This window comes from Aspergillus multicolor (genome assembly GCF_047715735.1).
Source record: "Aspergillus multicolor strain CBS 133.54 unplaced genomic scaffold BDW74scaffold_14, whole genome shotgun sequence".
Taxonomy (NCBI): domain Eukaryota; kingdom Fungi; phylum Ascomycota; class Eurotiomycetes; order Eurotiales; family Aspergillaceae; genus Aspergillus; species Aspergillus multicolor.
The window spans coordinates 417,220-434,514 of record NW_027395965.1 but is presented as its reverse complement, the minus strand read 5'-3'; the positions used below and the strand labels follow the sequence as shown (position 1 = coordinate 434,514).

The following is a 17,295-nucleotide window of genomic DNA, read 5'->3' as shown; positions in this document are numbered from 1 at the left end:
TATTAATTAAAAGGCATGTTTATAATATAGCCATACTTATTAAGATTAGTTAATAAATATTTAAAAAAATTATTATTATATTCTAGCTTTTAAATTTTTAATAAGTTTCTTAAAGTATTAGTAAGTAAAATTAAAATACTTTTATTAACTTAATTAATTAAAAAGTGTTTAATAGCCAGTTAAAATTATTTTTAATTAATATATAATACTTAATTTCTTACTTAATTTACTCTTAATTAATTAAAAAAAATTATCTTATAGGAAAAAGCTAGGATCCTTAAGATTTATTATAATTAATTATTAAGTAATTATTAAGTACTTTAGGAATAGTCTTTAAATTATAAAAAAAAAATACTTAATATTCCTGGTAAAATTTAAGGAATTTATAGTTATTTAAATTTTTTATATACTAGGGGTAAAGTTAAATTCCATGCAGTTAGCTAACTCCCGAGTGGCGGGACCTGCTTTTAATGTCAATGCCACCTACCCTCTCCTCCAACCTGCAGGTCTCAGCCCTGCGGGTCCTGACTCAGACACCTGCAGTCGTGCCTCCATCCCCGCATGGGCTTCTGTACGACCCGACCGGACAATATCTGAATCCTCCGCGGAGTTGTCCACGGGTCTCAGCCGCACGAACTCCGAGATGGCACTTGGTACTTTTCACCCCCCCCCCGCTGCAGGCAGGCTGAATTATGCCTGACATAGCTTGGCTTCGTCAAGCATCTCGCTGGCCTCCGTTATCGCGCGGGCGTAGGCTCCGGTCTGGTCTGCTTATTATATAAGTACCATAGCTGTGGGAGGTGCAGTACCAGTACGGAGTGTGGGACAGTGCTAAACAGAGTATATTGAGTACATGCTATTAAAGTATAGTACTTTCATAGTTACTACCTAGGTAGGATTACCCCCGCCGTATCGGACGAAGAAATGGGCACCTGATTTCCGTTCGCCGAGCTCGGTGAAGTGACAGGTAAGCCTTCTTCCTCAAGGCATTAAGCTAGCCACAAGGTGACCATTCCGGACCCGGATATGTTGGATAGAAATGGAACGGTGATCCCTGCAACCCATGGTAACGGTCATGGCCCAGATTGAGTAGAGAGCTGAAAGAATGGATGATCGGGCTATGGTACGTTCTACGATCATCCAATGTCTTGAACTGGGTGGGGTACTATGGCAACTAAGAAGGGCCTTGCTTTATACCACTAAGCCAAAAGGATTGATCCATGCCTTCACATGGTATCTTATAGGTTTGACATGCAGCTCAAGCTCTATCATTGTCTTGGGGAACTTAGGAGTAAGTGAAGAAACCTTAGCATCTTTGGCTACAGTAAGGCCATACCCAGTGACTGATTCTTCATATCAATACCGATCATACTAACACCATCATTGCCAATGGCCGCTGAGTTATATATTAGGTATGGTTCGAATCTGGAGGTCTGAACCACCCTCTTTATTCATATCAATCAATTATAACTCTGGTGTCCCTGAGTGCAACGTAGCCATAACCCTAAGTCGCGAGTCAGCCACCTAACCAACCACCTTAAGATGAGAACAAGAACACTTACGCAGCAGGATACCTCGTTCCCTGGATCCCCCTACTCGCCTCCTCCGCTAGACTCCTTAACTCATTCACTTCATCTTCACTCAACTCAATCATCGCCGAAGCCGCATTCTCCTCCATCCTACCCGCTGACTTCGTGCCCGGGATAGGAACAACATCCCCCTGAGCAAGCAACCACGCAAGCGAAATCTGTGCAGCCGTAACCGACTTCCCTGTTCTCTTGGAAATTGCACCCGCAACATCCTCCAGTCCCTTGCCCAGCTTTAAAATAGCAGGGAAATTGTCCTCCGCGTACTTCGGGTAGAACCTGCGCAGATCACCCTCTGGAATAGACGAATGGGACGCGAATTGACCAGAGAGTATACCGCGACCGATGGGACTGAATGCGATGATCGTCACGCCTAGCTCGCGCGCTGTTTGAAGAACATCCAGCCCCGGCGCCTCGATGTCCAGCGTGAAGAGGCTGTATTCGACCTGCAAGGCTGCGATGGGGTGGACTGCGTGTGCGCGGCGGAGGGTCGTTGCTGAGACATCGGAGAGGCCAAGGTGCTTGATTTTTCCTTCGCTGTGCCTCATCAGCAAAAGGTTCGTCCATTGACCCTTTTATACCGTATATTCCTGGCGGAGAAAGCAGACATACTTCTTCAGCTCAACCATAGCCTCCACTGTCCTCTCAATCGGCGTAACCCCATCAACACGATGGCAATAAAACAAATCGATACATTCCACGCCCAACCTACGCAAAGACTTCTCACAAGCACTTCTCACATACCCCGGATCCGAGCGAAACTTATGCGACCCGTTTTCCTGACGTTGGAGCCCGAATTTCGTCGCGATGAAGACGTCCTCCCGTTTACTGGAATTACGCCGCACCCATTCGCCCACCAAATCCTCGGCGTCGAGGTAGATGTCGGCTAGATCCCAGAAGCGTAGACCAATAGTGTACGCGTGGTCTAGTAGCGATAGTCTCGATTCGAGACTGCCCGGGGAACCGTAGAAACCGCTTAGGCTACCGAAGCCCAGGCCCATTGAGGGGATGAGGGGGGCGTTTGGGCCCGAGCCGAGGGTGCGGGTCGGGAGGGTCATTCTTCTTCGGAGCTCGGAGGAATAGACTAGTGGAAAAGATTAATATTGCAGATCGTGAGATGGAATCTTTCTCCTTATATACACCTGGTTTCCATGCATGGATACCGTACCTGATGGACCTGATGGTGGATCAATGATGGGCGCAAGCTTTACCCGTTTGGGTTCCCGACATGGTGGCGGAGTAGGCGTATACGTATTCAAAGGTTCATGTCTCTAATTGTCTCTTTGATATATGAAATACCTCGTCATCAAGTGTGTGAATCACGGAGTATGGTGTCGGAAATAGATAGACCTTGGCATCGAGGTCATCAAGGGTTGTCACTTAGCATGGGCGGAACGGTCCATACATGAAAAGACTGGCGGCTTCGGCCATGCCCTAAAAAGCAAGAAAAACGTTTCCTCCAGAAGTTTCTAACCATGGTCGATTGCTACTGGGTACCTGAAGGCCGAAGACAGTTGGAACCAGGACCTGAAACCCTAAAGGACAATGTTCCGCCTCTATGATAAAGAGGTTATGGCCGAGGGCTTTGGCCTCTTTGTACCAAAAGGAGTAGCTAAGAAGGGCTTTTTATATCTTCTTTTGTGCTTGTTGGCGATGAGCCACTTGGCCTGGGTGTCTCCCTGAAGGGACAGCTCATGCTGTAAAAGCGATTTGCTTGCCGGAGCAACCGGCCAGGATCAAGAGCTCATTTGAGCTTGAGAGTGGCCCCCAAATCGTGCCCCACTCGTCATCCTGCGCCGAGAAAAAGTCTTGTTGGTGATCGATGAATCGATCCAAAACCTTGGCCTTCTCGTACATCGCGATGCGGAAGCTCAAATAAGTCTCGTTGTGCGCCACCCCCTCCTCGGCATCCTCGCTCTCCTCGATGCTGATGAGGTTCTGGCATACTCCCAGTTGTCCGTGGTCGGAGGGAAAGGGGCAAAAGTTGCAAAGCTGGATCGACATATTAGGGATTCCCAAATGAGCCATGGTCGCGTTCGATGTGGCGTGCAATGGTCCACGTAGAGGTCTTGCTCGTTCGATTTCATTATTTCGAGTTCGAACTAAGCCGTGGCCGGGAGCCCTAGGTAGGTAGGGAAGTTCTGCGGCATACATGTACACGGTCAGCCAAAAGTATCTATCGATCAACGCAGACGAGCGAGGTGTAGCGTACCGGGGAGTACTCTTTTACTCCTCGTCGTTTAATGATACGGCAAGTGGCGTCCCAGTCAAAATTATAAGAGTGCTGGGATCTTCAATGCAGGGTGGGTAATGAGGTAGAACACCGTCGAAGTGTCCTGGAAAGCTGTTGTGGCCACGAATAAATGAAAGCCATTGGGAACAATGTCCAAGGAAAGTTTGGCTTGGAGGTACGGAAGGGCATCATGTCATGGCTGCAAAGGCCGGCATACCCCCGGCCTCATCGTTACGCGTCCATCTCCAGTCTTGTATCCCATTCGATGACGCTTCTCTTGATGACGACTCGCCTTTGCTAACTCATTTCCTCTTATCCTACATGGAGTTGATTGCTCTGATGCCTGATTCAGGTTCGGCGGCAGTAGGTACCTAGGTACCTATTCCATCGTCGGACCTGCCTCCGGCCTCTTACCATACTGCGCTGCCGTGTTACCAAGGGGAGCGGGATATAGTCCGGTCGAGATACGCGGCCCAATGCGACGTCGTCGTTTTCTGTTACTGGTGCTCTGCGCTCAACAGGGACTATCGCTTCGAGGCCTCGAGCTCCATGCTGGGCTATGGAAGTGAGATCGACCACTGGCTGCGAAGGGCTGAGAGGGTATCCCTTGTGGGGTCTGGAATCGGTAAAGGGTGCCTATTTGGGAGGACGAGGATGAGGATGAGGAGGTGCGACCTTAACCTTTAGCCCGCGCACTTGATGCGCTTCTTGAGGTGCTCTTTTTCTTCTTCTTTCCTGGTCATGCATGGGATCTGAGGTGGTTTGCTTGGTGTTGTTTGATCTTTTCCCTTACCGAGGCTTTGTTCGAAGCGACCTAACTACACCGTGGACGTCTGCGGCTTCTGCCCGTGATAGGTATTCCATGCATTGCATGACCTTTTGTTAACGCTAGTTGCGCTGTTGGAGATCATGATCTCCTAATAGCTTTTTTCCCTGGGTACCTAGGTAAATCGGTTATCCATCCAGTTCTTCATCTCTTCTTTCGTCAAAACACCAACCGGTACACAGAATGGGGCCGATTCCGATGCCAATTCCGATGCCGTTTGATAAAGGCGCGGCAGTAAGACTATCTCTCTCCTCTAAGAAGCAGCTGTCTGGTGCATCGGAGTGCCCATGGTAATGGTAGCCACCTGCACCACCGACCGGCTGGCCGTAGTCGAGACTTGTCATCCATACAGGACCCAGGCTTGTCCCACCTGGGCTGCATAGGAAGCGCCTCGTGATACTATAGTAGCTCTAAAGATGAGCAACCTGACAGACTTATGACACGGGATATGGTCAAGGTCGATGAGCGTTAAGCAGCGTAACATCATACCCAACTTGACTTGTTCTAGTGGATCTATCGGGCGAGAATATAGCAAGGAAGGTCGCATAAATTATTTTAGGATTCAGGTATGCGATTGTATAGACATCAAACGCGGTATAAAAGCATCCTCACTACTAAGCACACTATACACCAAACCACAACATGACAATCCTCAACGCCCTCTCATACTCGCTGATATCCAGATAATACCGCCACGGACTGACGCCCACATTAACCGCCGTACAGAGATAGTCAATAGCAATGGGTGCATCGCGATGCACGGCGCTAAACTTGGTCCCGACCGATGCAACGCCCGTATACGTCGCAAAGCCGACCGTGACGACGGCCCACAGCGCGAGCCCGGACATGGGCGAGAAAAAGTGCTTAAAGAGCTTGATTGACTTGGCGCTCATCGTGCCGGGCGAGAACAGGTTGAATGTCTTCGCGACGAGGAGCTCCAGTGGGTAGAGGAGGACCATGAGGGTGGATGTGGCGAAGAGGGCGATGGGCATGGTCGTGGGCTGGTAGCCGAGGGTGCGGAAGTCGGAGTTGCCGAAGAGCCAGGACTTGGAGCACAGCTGCTCGGCTGTACAGGTGGACGTGCCTGGCCAGGCGGAGGTATTGTCGGTGAGACAGGTGTAGCGGTCGTTGACAAAGGTGGTGGCTCGGATGGTGTAGACGAGGTAGAAGGTGGCGCCCCATTGCAGGATCGTGAGCACGCGGAGGATCCAGGGAAGGGCTCTTCTAATCCCTGGAGAACGAGCGAGGAGGCAGCGGTAGGGATGGTACTCGACGAGGTAGGAGTACTTCCAGCTGACCGTCCAGGCGAGCGTAGAGAGCGACGGTCGGGGGTCGTGCCGCGCAACGGTGAGACCAAAGGAGATCCACCACCACAGGGTAGGCCCGCAGATATCCCAGATTGTGAAGACCCAGTCGAGAAATCCGAGATCCCGGATGCCTCTGCATGGCTTTTCCGACTCGTCGCTGTCAAAGTACGGACAGATACCTTTGAATGCCCACAGGGCGCTCAAGGCGCTGAAGCTAGTGAACCACCAGCCGCCAAAGAGCGTACCTCCCATGGCCCGACGGTTGACGGACGAGGGGATGACTTTGAAGTCGCTGAAGCAGCTCATCACATCACACCACTCGTAGGATGTACTTTCCGTTGTCCAATTGGGAGAGATGGTCAGCTTCGACCCCCAGATGTAGTACTGACCCGGGTTGTCAAATCCGGCCGCGATATCTGCCATCGTGCTGCAGTTGACTGGTATGGTGGGAATGCTGGCGGCGCACTCTGCGAATCGCGAGTTCTTGTAGAAGTCAAAGTCCGGGTACGTGGTGTTGTAGAATTTGACCATCATCAGGATGAAGAGCCCAGCGATGGCGATGACGTTGATCGCTCCCAGGACGATAAAGAACCAGGTGCACCAGATGAGAGCTCTTCTGTACCAGCGGTACGATCTGTACCAGATGGCCTCGCCCCAGTCGACTCGCTTGCAGGAGTATGTGTCTGGAGATATCAGCGACTGAGAGCCTCGAACTTGAGGCTTGACATACCCTTGCTCCCCTCCTGAATCTCAAGCGCATCGTAGCCATACGCAGTCGATCGCATCTTGTCGAGTGCAGATGGTCGTTGTGCAAATCGTTATTGCACAGGATGCCGAGTGCTGGCAGCGACGGAGAAGCTGGAGGATCATAGAATTTTCCTCGCCCACCGCGCCGTAGATAAATAACATCGTTTGCCCGCGCCAAAGGCTGAAGCCTGCAGGAATCCTCCCAAAAGAGGACGTGGCGCCGGACTTGGAGACGCTCAGCCTGCGTCCAGGCCGTGTCCACCTATCAAGACCCGCTAAGGTCACGCCAGCCCTGGAGATTGCCATATTTAGCAGAGATGCCGCACGCTAAGGGCATCAACGTGGCTTGGAAGTTGTTTGCCAAGCGGACTAAGTGTTTAAGTGCAGGGACAGCCACGCGGAGTCCCAGATCCCTTCGGTCTCTGTCTCGGTTTCGGTCTCGCTCTCGTCGATCCTTCCGTTTGGGTCATGGGTTGTGGCTGGGGTCGCGACTGCCACAACGAGCCGCATGCCCAGAAGCTTTGGGGCAATGACATAACGCTCTCGGGCTTGTCCCTGATTCAAGCCTTCTCGGACATTTACCCAGGGAACCTTGGAAGCCCGCGGGTTTGACGCCATTTGTGACCTGTCTTTCCGAGAAGCCTCCATGATTTTCTCCACCAATTCCCTCCGTTAATATGCCAGTCTTTGTCCAAACGGCTCTTGAGCGACCAATCGGATAACAGGGACCGATAGGATACTTTCAGGTACGTTAGATTGTCTCACGCTTCTGTTTGGGTGGATTCTGCACAGATAGACCCTAACCGCGCTGCAGTATGGTACTTAGGGCTTCCGGACAAGGTCTACCTAGGCACATTTGAACTGTCGAAACCGAACTAGCAACACTTTTATACCCAGCCATCGCGCAAAATAAAGCCCAACATGTCCCAAACCAAAAATATTCCGCCTGCCATTGCGACTTCTCGGTTCTTCGCCTCTCCCGCTTCGGCCACGGACGAGTTTCAAGCCATACTTCCGCACCAGGCTAGATATAATGCTCATGTTGTCTGTCGAATGGCAGAATCGCCATTAGCGCAAAACAGAATGCTGAAGGCAAGCTTCGACTATTCGTCCTGATAAGGCAACAAGCCTAGAAGGCTTGAGAATAACCTTCTGCTCCTGGAAGGGAAGACGGAGGATTCTGGGGAGGTATCCTCCGGAGGAGCCAAGCTTCTCGTTTATATGTATGGTTAAACTATTCTTTCTATATATCTTTGCATGCTAGTTCTTGCCAGGGGGTGGCCCTTAATGCGCATAAGGATTGGAAAAGGCGAAGATCAACATTTCCAAAGTCCTTAAGTGGTCATTATTCGACGTGGAGATGTCTTGGAGTAGCCAGGCTACTAAGCATATTTATTTATAGAGAGCTTATGAGCAAAGAATGCGAATGAAGAGTCAGCGCCTGCTTTTTGTTGACTGTCGTTATGTGTCGTTTTCCTCCGGTTCCTTAATTTCTATTACCTACCATAGTTCGGTCTTTCTTGTTGTAGGGTTTACTTGGCAGTGCATTATACATTGAAAGATTCCGTTCTTACCTACGGGTTCTGCCCTGGCTTTTCAAGGCTCTTCGGATGGAAAACTTGGGTAATCTAACATGGAAGCGATGTGTACCGTGATATTCCTACATACTAGGATGTCAGGTGAATCCAAAGAGTTTTTGGAAAGATTCAACCTAGCAAGGGCGAACGCATAAGCAAGGCTTACTTGCAGCTAGGCACCACACTGCTTCGATCTCTTGTTGCGTCCTCGATCTTAACCTGATAGACGGAAAGATTTATCAACGAGAGAAAGGTATACATAGTTCTCCCTATGACTCTTGTAGAGAGAAGGGCTTCGGGTTACTGCGGGGAGGGGCGCCTCCGCGGTTATTTTGCCCTGCGCGGGTGGTTGGGCTCTAGATGCCCAGGTGAGGTGAGAATTGTTGATAGCAGTAGCGCGTAACTACATGTAGGAGGTTTCAACCAGTACCTAGGATAGATGGCTAGGTTGCAGTATGGAATTGTCTCGGTGAATTGCTTCGACGGCCTAAGCGATTAGTCCGAGACCTAAGCCTTTTGGGGTCCAAGTACTTTCAAGTGATCAGGTTCATATCAACAGCCTGTGATTGTGGACATGGCTGTTTTCTATCTCAAAGGAGTCTTTGGCAGGGGGAGTTATGTTGTTTGTTGTTTGGTGTTCAAATGGCATGGCAACTATATATATTTAAGCGAGAGGGCGAATGGCCGCGATGAGTCAGCGCTTGCCTCTTGTTGACTGTCTTCATGTGCTATTCATCTTGACCTGAGCATCCACCTTGCACGAAAGAAAATCAACATGAATACGACCGACTCTGCACCATCAACCCTGGTTTCTTCAGTAGCTTGTGTCAATTGCCGAGACAAACATCTGAAATGCGATGGGAACCTGGCTGGCTGCTCGCGATGCACCTCCCTGAATCTGTCCTGCCATTTCGTGCCTTCTCGACGCGGCCGCAAGACACGTCATGGCCCCCTTACTGGAACTGGCCTTCGAACAGTATCTACACCATTGAGCCAGGTCGATTCGAGCATGTTGGCGACTGTTGATCCTTTGATCCAGCACCAGCCGCACGAAATAGATTCCATTTTTCCGTTCCCAGACCAGAATTACCGCTTGGTCTCGCTGTACTATCTGCATTTCCACCAGGCCCATCCGTTTCTTCCACCGATGGACGTTTTTCTACAGTCAGAGCCAGCACCGTTCCTTGTCAATGTGGTCGAGTTTATCAGCTTGCATTATCTCCCCGGTCAAATCGCCCCTGACAGTAACGCGCTCCTCGCTACTGTCCAGGTAATGGAGACACGCCTCGAGCAGGTCCAGGCATTCCTCCTCTTAGCGATTGTCTTTCACGGACGGCAGCAACCGACCGAGGCGAGGTCCTGCTTAGCACAGGCTATCCAAGGAGCTTTGAAATTGGGACTACACCGTCGCGAGACGTCCGATGCAGTAAATTTTGAGGATCCCACACAAGCGGAGTGTCGTCGCCGTACTTGGTGGGAGATCGTGGTTACGGACGTCTTATTAGCCGCAGTACAAGTGGACGGTGTCCTGCAATGTCCTATCGACACCCTTGACGTGCCCCTGCCATGTGAGCAAACAGAGTACGATCACGGCTGTGCGGCTATCAAATCGGCCACCATAACAGACTTAGAGCGAGAGAGCATCCTCTGCGACGACAACCAATTTTCCTCCTTCGCATATCGAGTTGAAGCTGCGCTGCTCCTTCGCAAGTGTCTTCTGGCTGGCAAGGGCCATCTCAATCAGGAAGCATTGGACGCTCTCAGTGTGACCATCGCCAGCTGGTTTCACAAATTGCCAAGTTCGAAGCGCAGTATGCTCGACTCGACGGGAAGGATTGATGAGATGATGCTCCAGGCTATGGCGCTCGTGCACTGCGCATCTATCTACCTCCACTTCCCTCGTTCAACTCTCGTGGCTTTCCTCCCCATCACCAGCCAGATCTTCTGTTCTCAGCCAGACATATTTTCATCGCCTTCAAGCAATCCTCAGGGGCATACAACAAAGGTCACCGGCAGTGCCACCAGCCTCTCAAAGATCGCTTCATCCTCAACCGGTGTCGCCAACCACACACCTTTCTTTGCTTGTGTCTTGAACCTAAGCTCGATTATCCAGTTGGCCGTGTCTACTCTCGAGTGCGTTGGACTTTCGAGCGCCGACCATCCGTATCTCACCCTCAATATCGGCATTCTGAAAAACATTGGCGAGACCTGGCCGATTGCTGCCCATGCCGTGCAAGGCATCCGAGGCGTCGTGCGGGAGATCCAGGCCGCAGCTAGCACCAATCGGCAGCTTCTTGGTTTCCCTCTTACTGCGTGATGCTTATAATAACTATACTCTTGGTTGAATCAAACTTTGCTTTTATTTAGTTCATCCAACCCTTGCTTAGACGCCGAGTGGCGAGTGACGGCTTTGTAATAATCAGTGGGTAGGTGGGTTGGTGGGATGCCGAGATGGTGGGCTTCCGACTTCGGATCCGGTGGGATGCATCTCAACTTTCACGGCAAATCTAACAAATTTACAAACTCATCAGAAAGAGAATACTATTACAATGCCAAACAAACCGCGACGCTTTGCTTGCCATCTCCCCGGGTGTACCTCGAGTTACCAGCGCAAAGAGCACCTCCGCCGGCATGAAGCCCAGCATAGTGGCCGTCTCGCCTCTGCATGTCCGTTCTGCACCCGGACGTTCGCACGAAGGTAATGTCCTGATACCCACCACAGTATCACCTGACTCGATATCTCCTAATACTCGCACGCAGTGACACTCTTAGACGGCACGTCCGGCGAGACCATGCGGATTCTCAGTCCAAGCTGGAGCGAGTCCGTGCATCGCAAGCTTGTGAAGCGTGTCGAGGCGCAAAACTACGTTGTCGAGGTGGACACCCGTGCACTCGGTGTCGGCAAAGGGGGTATCAATGTTTCTTTGACCATCCAGACCCTGCCCTTGAGCATGAGCCTGATGCCGACGCCGATATCGACACTGATGCTGAGGTTGATCCTGAGACCTTGGAGTTGCAAAATCAACAAGAGCCGCGAGAACAACAGAGTAAAGAAGTTCGGGAAGTGAGACAGGAGCAAAATGATAGCCATGACCTCGACTACGTCTCGGCGACCTCAAATTCTTTAGAACAGGACAGGTTCCAGCAATGGGTGCACCTCTATTTCATCCATTTTCATCCCCACTGGCCCATTCTGCACCGAGGCACATTTGATGTCGCGCATGAGCCACCGCTCCTGGTTCAGGCTGTCATGATGATTGGGCTATGGGACAGTGGGACACCGAAGGCAAAAGAAGCCGCGATTGAGCTCCATGATAAATTGGGGGAATCCATCTGGGAGCACAGGGTACGTGGTAGTGAACCGGCATCTGACTGGAATTCGCTGACTTATTCAGACCACCTGGGTCAGGAAATGCACATTGCAAGATCAGCCTGGACAAGAAGAACTCGAGCAGGATGACGGGGGCCCAACTTCCCAATGGCCGATAGCGACATACCAGGGCATCCTCCTTTACCTCATCTTCTCGCTGATTTTGGCGACAAACCACCCCTCCTTTGAATTGAGCTTAACTTTCAACCTCCAACCCAGAGACCGCGATATCCTTTCCGTCCTCGTCTCAGCTTGTCTTGAAAACAATATCTTCTACTACCCACGCATGCTGGAGCGATACCGTGGTGTCGAGAACATCACCTGCATCTGGGTTGGGGTTGAGGAGATCAAGAGATTAGGGCTGGCGCTCTATAGGATTTCTTGCTTGTGCAGCTCTGTTGGTGGTGATCTATGTGGGATGCTCTTGCAACAGCATGAAAACAATGGTCGGCTACTACACCAATCCGATTTGCAGTTTCCTCCCCCAGACAGCGAGTACTTGTGGGAAGCGGGCTCAAACGAGGAATTGTCTAGACTGCTTCGGAATCAGATCCAGGGTCGGCCAGATGTTGAAAGAGCTGGGGCGGGTGATGGTAGAGATGAGAGGAACTGGATATCATCGACCTCGCATTCTTGAATATCAGCATACAGTTCTCAGTTATCCTCGACTTGCGTCGTCCTTCGAAGTGAAGGTAGCTTTCGGAATCTCATCGCTCGGAAACCCACCGAAAACCCACCGAAAACCCACCATCTACTAGACCTGTCAGAAGGTCTTGAGTAACAATACTCTGTAATTATGAGCGATTGAGATGAACGACTGGTCTCTATCTAGGTTATAGCATTGACACAAACAACTTGACCGCTTTCTCCCTTTCAAGGCCGTGTATAGCCTCGTCGACCAAGGCCCTAACCGCCTCCCAAAAAGATGGCCCTGCGTCCCTGCACAAAAGGGCTAAGGGAGGCCCGGGCCGGGGAGGGAGGTCGTTCTATCGTACTATAAGCATGATTGGATGACTATTTCCTGGCTCTAGGGGAAAGTACCGTTCATGACAAAGACTAGTTTGCACCATCACTAAGGGAGATAGGTAGTCGCCGAATTAGTGGAGACCAAGCCCTATACGCCTAGGCTAATGTCGCCGAAGTCTCCGAGCTGCAACAACATAAGATGTTGCGCAGTCCCAGCTCACGAGAACAATGACTGTATGCAGGAACGGTATATCTCCAACATGGTAGCTTTACTAAAAACCAACAAGGAGTCTCTCCCCAACTGGGACACCGACTCAGCCAACGCCAAAAATTGGACCCGGCCTAAAAAGCTCTACAACGCTGCCGTACCTTCTCTTCTCTGTCTTCTCATGCAAGTAGTCAGCCAGATCATATAGCGGCATTTAAGCTAATGGCGTAACAGCTCCTTCGCCCTGGCAATCTACTCTCCATCCCACACCCACACTCAGGAAACCTTTCACACGGGCACCACAACCTCCCTCGTCCCCTTCACAACCTACGTTTATGGCCTCGCATTCGGCCCCATGATTGCTGCGCCACTGAGTGAGACATACGGCCGACGCCTGATTTATCTCCTCGTGACGCCGCTCTCCCTCCTTTTCATCCTCGGCGCTGGATTCAGCACGAATATAGCCTCCTTGTCTATTTGCCGTCTCTTCGCGGGCCTCTTCATCTCCGCACCCCTTGCCGTGGGGGCCGGGACGATCATGGACATCTGGACCGGGCCAGCTGCGCACCGCGGTGTAGTTGTTCTTATGACGACGGCGTTCTTGGGCCCAGCGTTCGGATCTCTTGTTGGTGGCTGGGTCGCCGAGTATAAGGGGTGGCAATGGTCACAGTGGACAACGCTCTTTCTCGGTGCTGGCCTGTGGCTGTTTAGCTTCGGGGCGCAGGAGACGTACGCGAAGCCTATTATGCGCAGGCAAGCGGCCAAGCTGGGTCTTCCTGTCCCGTCAAACCCTATACCGTCTGGAATGGCGGGGATCAAGGCCATCCTCACCTTAACCCTAACCCGACCACTCTACATGCTCCTCACTGAGCCCACCGTCCTTCTCTGCAGCCTGTACTCGAGCCTGAATTTCTCTGTCCTCTTCTGCTTCCTGGCTTGTGTGCCGCTAGTCTATACTACGGTCTACAATTTTTCGCTCGGCCAGTGCGGCCTCATCTTTATTGCCCTGGCGCTAGGGTGTATCGTCGGCGCGGGTGTACTCATTCTCAGCGTCAATTATTCCTCGCGCAGATATACCTCCACGCCGGCACCACCAGAACACACCCTCTACCCCGCCATGCTCGGCGGCCCGCTCATGGCAGGGTCGCTGTTCATGTTCGCGTGGACGACGACAAACCCGGGTATCCATTGGATCTGCGGGATAATTGCATTGGGCCTCTTTGGGTGTGCCAATATCATGGTTTTTGTATGTGCCCACCACCCCTCCTTACCCGCGTAATTCTACCATCAACTAATGGCGTATAACGGGCGTGCGCAGGTCTCCACAGCTCTCTACCTAACAAAAGTCTACGGCGCCTCCTACGGTGCCTCGGCACTCGCCGCAAACGGGCTGCTGCGGTATCTGGTCGGCGGGTCGTTTCCGCTGTTTACGATTGCGAGTACGTATTTCCCTCTCACCTATTATGATCACGTTCGACCGTGCGCTTTAATAAGGTAGAGATAACTAATGGTATTTATTCAACCGTACAGTGTACAATAACCTGGGCTTCGCGTGGGCTTCAAGCCTGCTGGGGTTCGTGGCTGCGGCGTTTGCGCCCCTGCCGTGGGTGTTTTATGCCTTTGGGGCGAGGGTTCGGGCAAGGAGTTCGTATACTTCGGGGGTTTAGGGCCTGATGTTTCAATGCGATGGTGATCTGATTTGTACATATCTACTCAGCGGCAACAGTGATTGTCCCCGTGGACCCGTGCCCTCTACCTTACATTAGGTACAAAACTCCAGCTCCTGGCCTATATGGAAGCACCGGATAGGTAATAGCCCTTCTCAGTCCTACTCCCGCCGGCTATGCCCCAACTCTCTGGTCCAGATGTCAACAACCCATATCCAACCCACCATAAGCCCCTCCAGACCCAGTCGCCACCTACCTCACCCATATCACCCTATACACAACCTTCCCCCTCCCTCCCTCTTTCAAATAAGCACAAACCTCACTCGGATGCAGGACCCCGAAAACCCCCATAACGCCCACCATAAGCACCGCATCAAAGAGATAAAGGTACACCTCATGGCTAACCAGATACCCCCCATTCCCCTGCGCATACTCCACAAGCCGGAACAAGGAGCGTACAAAGATCAGCCCGCTTCCAATATACAGCGCCCGCATATGCCGGCGCCACGGCGGTAATGCCTTCCCTGAAAACGCGGGACTCGATGTCCCCCTCCTCTTCAGTCCCACATGGAACCGGACCGCCGTATACACGAACACCGAGAAAAATAGAAGCTGTATTACTAGGCCGCCGATGATGATTTTCTCGCCGGTCTGCACGGCGCTCAGTGTGCCTGATGCCATTATACCCCCGCCAGCGCCCTGCATGATGAAGGAGAGGATGTCGCCGGCCAGAAAGACTTTTGTGAGGTACCGGCGCGGGATAGAGATGTAGGCGTCGCCGGAGGTGAGAATGACCAATCGCCCGAGTTCCATGTAGATGCTTGCGGCGAAGAGTGTCGGGGCGATTAGTAGCAGGAGGGTTTGGGTGATGTACGGTCCTAGACTAAAGGTGGGGGATTCGGTGGCGGATACTGCGCGCTGCATGCCATACAATAGCATAGTGTCAGAGAAAGGAGGGAAGGATCGGACTGGAGCTGGAGCTGGAGCTAAGGTGGACGTACGCCGATGTACCCTATGCATTCAACTGCAGGTGCGAATAACGAGATTAGTTCTGTTCATAGATTGGCGTTTGAGGGGGTTAGGGCTCACAGTATCCGCCCAGCACGAACGCAATGAGGAACCAGGTACGAGTGCGCAGGGCTTGGTAGGTGTGGATTGCGGAGGCGATGAGGAAGAGGATGGTGAAGAGGACTGCGGCGCCGAGTGAGGGGTTGTATCTGTAGAGTCTGAAGTCTACGGATTCGGATTCGGCGTCGGTGGACATTTTGGAAGGTGTAAATGAGTGGAAAGGTACGATCAACGAGTGTAAAGAACGCAGAGAGGATAAGGAGCGTGGGTGGCACTGGCTTTTGCGGACTGGAAGCTGAGGTGAATATGAGGGTCAGCATTTATAGTGGGAGAAGGGACACTCCAGGCAGGCAGCAGCTTGAAGAGGCCCATATCTAGAATCAAACGGGTGGATTGGCCTGACTCCAAGCATACTCCGCGTAAGCTGTTGTAGTGGAGGCGGATTCGTATCCGTGCTCGTGCTCGTACTCTGTTGGGAAAGACCCCGGAATGCCAGGTCCACTACGGGGTAGATGGAAAGAAACTGCTGTGCCGTCCATGGATGCATGGTTAGCAGCAGGTATAAGTACCAGGTAGTGCTCATGCATATGCAGTCACCGTCTTTTTCGTCCCTTCACCTCCTACCCCAGAATACAATGGCCGAAGACGGGTTCATCGATTTCCAACTCTACAGATACACCCCCAACCAGGGCGCAGCAGGGCTCTTTGTAGCCCTATTCTTTCTGACAACATTGTACCATGTCTATCAGATCTGGTCCCGGCGAGCCTGGTACTTCATCGCCTTTGTCGTTGGCGGAGTCTGTATGTACTCCGACCCCTTTCGTCTATGTGTCAACTTGCACTAGACAGCTTGTCTGCCATTAAGCAAAATGAAGATACTAATAAGGGTTCTCCGACAGTCCAAATCATCGGCTATATTTGCCGCATCATCGCACACAGCAATAAAGAGTCAATCCCCATCTACAGCATCCAGACAATCCTGATTCTCCTCGCGCCCCCGCTCTACGCCGCCTCGATCTACATGGTCCTCGGGCGGCTGATTACATACTTGCATGCGCAGAAGCTCAGTCTTGTTTCTGTACGCTGGATGACCAAGATCTTTGTGACGGGGGATGTGATTGCATTTGTGATGCAGGCTGCGGGTGAGTCCCCCTTAACCCCTCGTTCTAAGTGTAGGTATGCTGGGCAATATGATACTGACGAGCTATAAGGTGGCGGAATCATGGCCTCGGGAACAATATCAAGCTACGAACTCGGCGAGAACATTACGATCGGCGGCCTATCCGTTCAACTTCTCTTCTTTAGCGTCTTTATGGTAACCTGTGGACTATTTCACCGGCGGATCAGACGCAATCCAACATCGCAGGTAACTGCGCTTGACCTATCCCTGCGGCAGCAGAAGAGACGAGGCTGGGAGAGTGTCCTGGTGGGACTCTATGCAGCCAGCGTGCTGATCCTTGTGCGTTCGGTGTTTAGGCTTATTGAGTACGCGCAAGGAAATGATGGATATCTGATTAGCCATGAGGTGTTTATGTATGTGTTTGACTCGGCGTTGATGTTTTTTGCCATGGTTTTTATGAATGTGTGTCATCCCAGTGCGGTCTTGGTGGGGGAGGGGAAGGATAGGGGGGTGGAGGCTGAGATGGGCATGCTGGGAGAGGAGAACTCTTGACTGTATGGTATATTTAAAGCAATTCTTTCTGTTTTAGTATAAAAACGGACCACTGACTCCCTCTAGGA

At 51.5% G+C, this 17,295-nt stretch overlaps 7 protein-coding genes across 7 annotated transcripts; 2 read left to right on the top strand and 5 right to left on the bottom strand.

Moving 5' to 3' along the window:
• Positions 1-1,464: 1,464 nt before the first annotated feature.
• On the bottom strand, positions 1,465-2,644 carry BDW74DRAFT_178737 (uncharacterized protein; the record flags this gene model as incomplete). Its single annotated transcript, XM_073729264.1, has 3 exons — positions 1,465-1,504; positions 1,563-2,123; positions 2,199-2,644. The coding sequence occupies 3 exons, from the start codon at positions 2,642-2,644 to the stop codon at positions 1,465-1,467; spliced, it is 1,047 nt and encodes a 348-aa protein (XP_073583370.1).
• Positions 2,645-3,200: 556 nt separating this feature from the next.
• BDW74DRAFT_154313 (uncharacterized protein) lies at positions 3,201-3,922 on the bottom strand. Its single transcript, XM_073724664.1, has 2 exons — positions 3,799-3,922; positions 3,201-3,727 (listed from the first exon to the last, which is right to left on the bottom strand). The coding sequence occupies exon 2, from the start codon at positions 3,612-3,614 to the stop codon at positions 3,279-3,281; it is 336 nt and encodes a 111-aa protein (XP_073583369.1). The 5' UTR covers positions 3,615-3,727; positions 3,799-3,922; the 3' UTR covers positions 3,201-3,278.
• Positions 3,923-5,185: 1,263 nt separating this feature from the next.
• Positions 5,186-6,804, bottom strand: BDW74DRAFT_154311 (uncharacterized protein). The gene is made up of 2 exons (XM_073724663.1): positions 6,683-6,804; positions 5,186-6,635 (listed from the first exon to the last, which is right to left on the bottom strand). Exons 1-2 carry the CDS (start codon positions 6,735-6,737, stop codon positions 5,269-5,271), a joined length of 1,422 nt encoding a protein of 473 aa, XP_073583368.1. The 5' UTR covers positions 6,738-6,804; the 3' UTR covers positions 5,186-5,268.
• A 325-nt stretch (positions 6,805-7,129) lies between these two features.
• On the bottom strand, positions 7,130-8,259 carry BDW74DRAFT_154310 (uncharacterized protein). Its single transcript, XM_073724662.1, has 2 exons — positions 7,514-8,259; positions 7,130-7,445 (listed from the first exon to the last, which is right to left on the bottom strand). Exons 1-2 carry the CDS (start codon positions 7,598-7,600, stop codon positions 7,278-7,280), a joined length of 255 nt encoding a protein of 84 aa, XP_073583367.1. The 5' UTR covers positions 7,601-8,259; the 3' UTR covers positions 7,130-7,277.
• A 792-nt stretch (positions 8,260-9,051) lies between these two features.
• Positions 9,052-12,370, top strand: BDW74DRAFT_185547 (uncharacterized protein; the record flags this gene model as incomplete). Its single annotated transcript, XM_073731058.1, has 8 exons — positions 9,052-9,217; positions 9,254-9,372; positions 9,403-9,455; positions 9,486-9,742; positions 9,782-10,506; positions 10,808-10,974; positions 11,037-11,622; positions 11,672-12,370. 8 exons carry the CDS (start codon positions 9,052-9,054, stop codon positions 12,281-12,283), a joined length of 2,685 nt encoding a protein of 894 aa, XP_073583366.1. The 3' UTR covers positions 12,284-12,370.
• Positions 12,371-14,739: 2,369 nt separating this feature from the next.
• BDW74DRAFT_168252 (RTA1 domain-containing protein) lies at positions 14,740-15,751 on the bottom strand (the record flags this gene model as incomplete). Its single annotated transcript, XM_073726798.1, has 3 exons — positions 14,740-15,405; positions 15,489-15,511; positions 15,577-15,751. The coding sequence occupies 3 exons, from the start codon at positions 15,749-15,751 to the stop codon at positions 14,740-14,742; spliced, it is 864 nt and encodes a 287-aa protein (XP_073583365.1).
• Positions 15,752-16,190: 439 nt separating this feature from the next.
• On the top strand, positions 16,191-17,227 carry BDW74DRAFT_168251 (RTA1 domain-containing protein; the record flags this gene model as incomplete). Its single annotated transcript, XM_073726797.1, has 3 exons — positions 16,191-16,356; positions 16,455-16,697; positions 16,767-17,227. 3 exons carry the CDS (start codon positions 16,191-16,193, stop codon positions 17,225-17,227), a joined length of 870 nt encoding a protein of 289 aa, XP_073583364.1.
• Positions 17,228-17,295: the final 68 nt, after the last annotated feature.

Bases quoted from the DNA above. Each gene is read 5' to 3' on its own strand.
- BDW74DRAFT_154313 (XM_073724664.1), bottom strand. From the start codon at position 3,614: ATGGCTCATTTGGGAATCCCTAATATGTCGATCCAGCTTTGCAACTTT.
- BDW74DRAFT_154311 (XM_073724663.1), bottom strand. From the start codon at position 6,737: ATGCGATCGACTGCGTATGGCTACGATGCGCTTGAGATTCAGGAGGGG. The intron at 6,636-6,682 runs GTATGTCAAGCC...TGATATCTCCAG, and splicing joins GATTCAGGAGGGGAGCAAGG to ACACATACTCCTGCAAGCGA.
- BDW74DRAFT_154310 (XM_073724662.1), bottom strand. From the start codon at position 7,600: ATGGCTGGGTATAAAAGTGTTGCTAGTTCGGTTTCGACAGTTCAAATG. The intron at 7,446-7,513 runs CTGCAGCGCGGT...AATCTAACGTAC, and splicing joins CGGAAGCCCTAAGTACCATA to CTGAAAGTATCCTATCGGTC.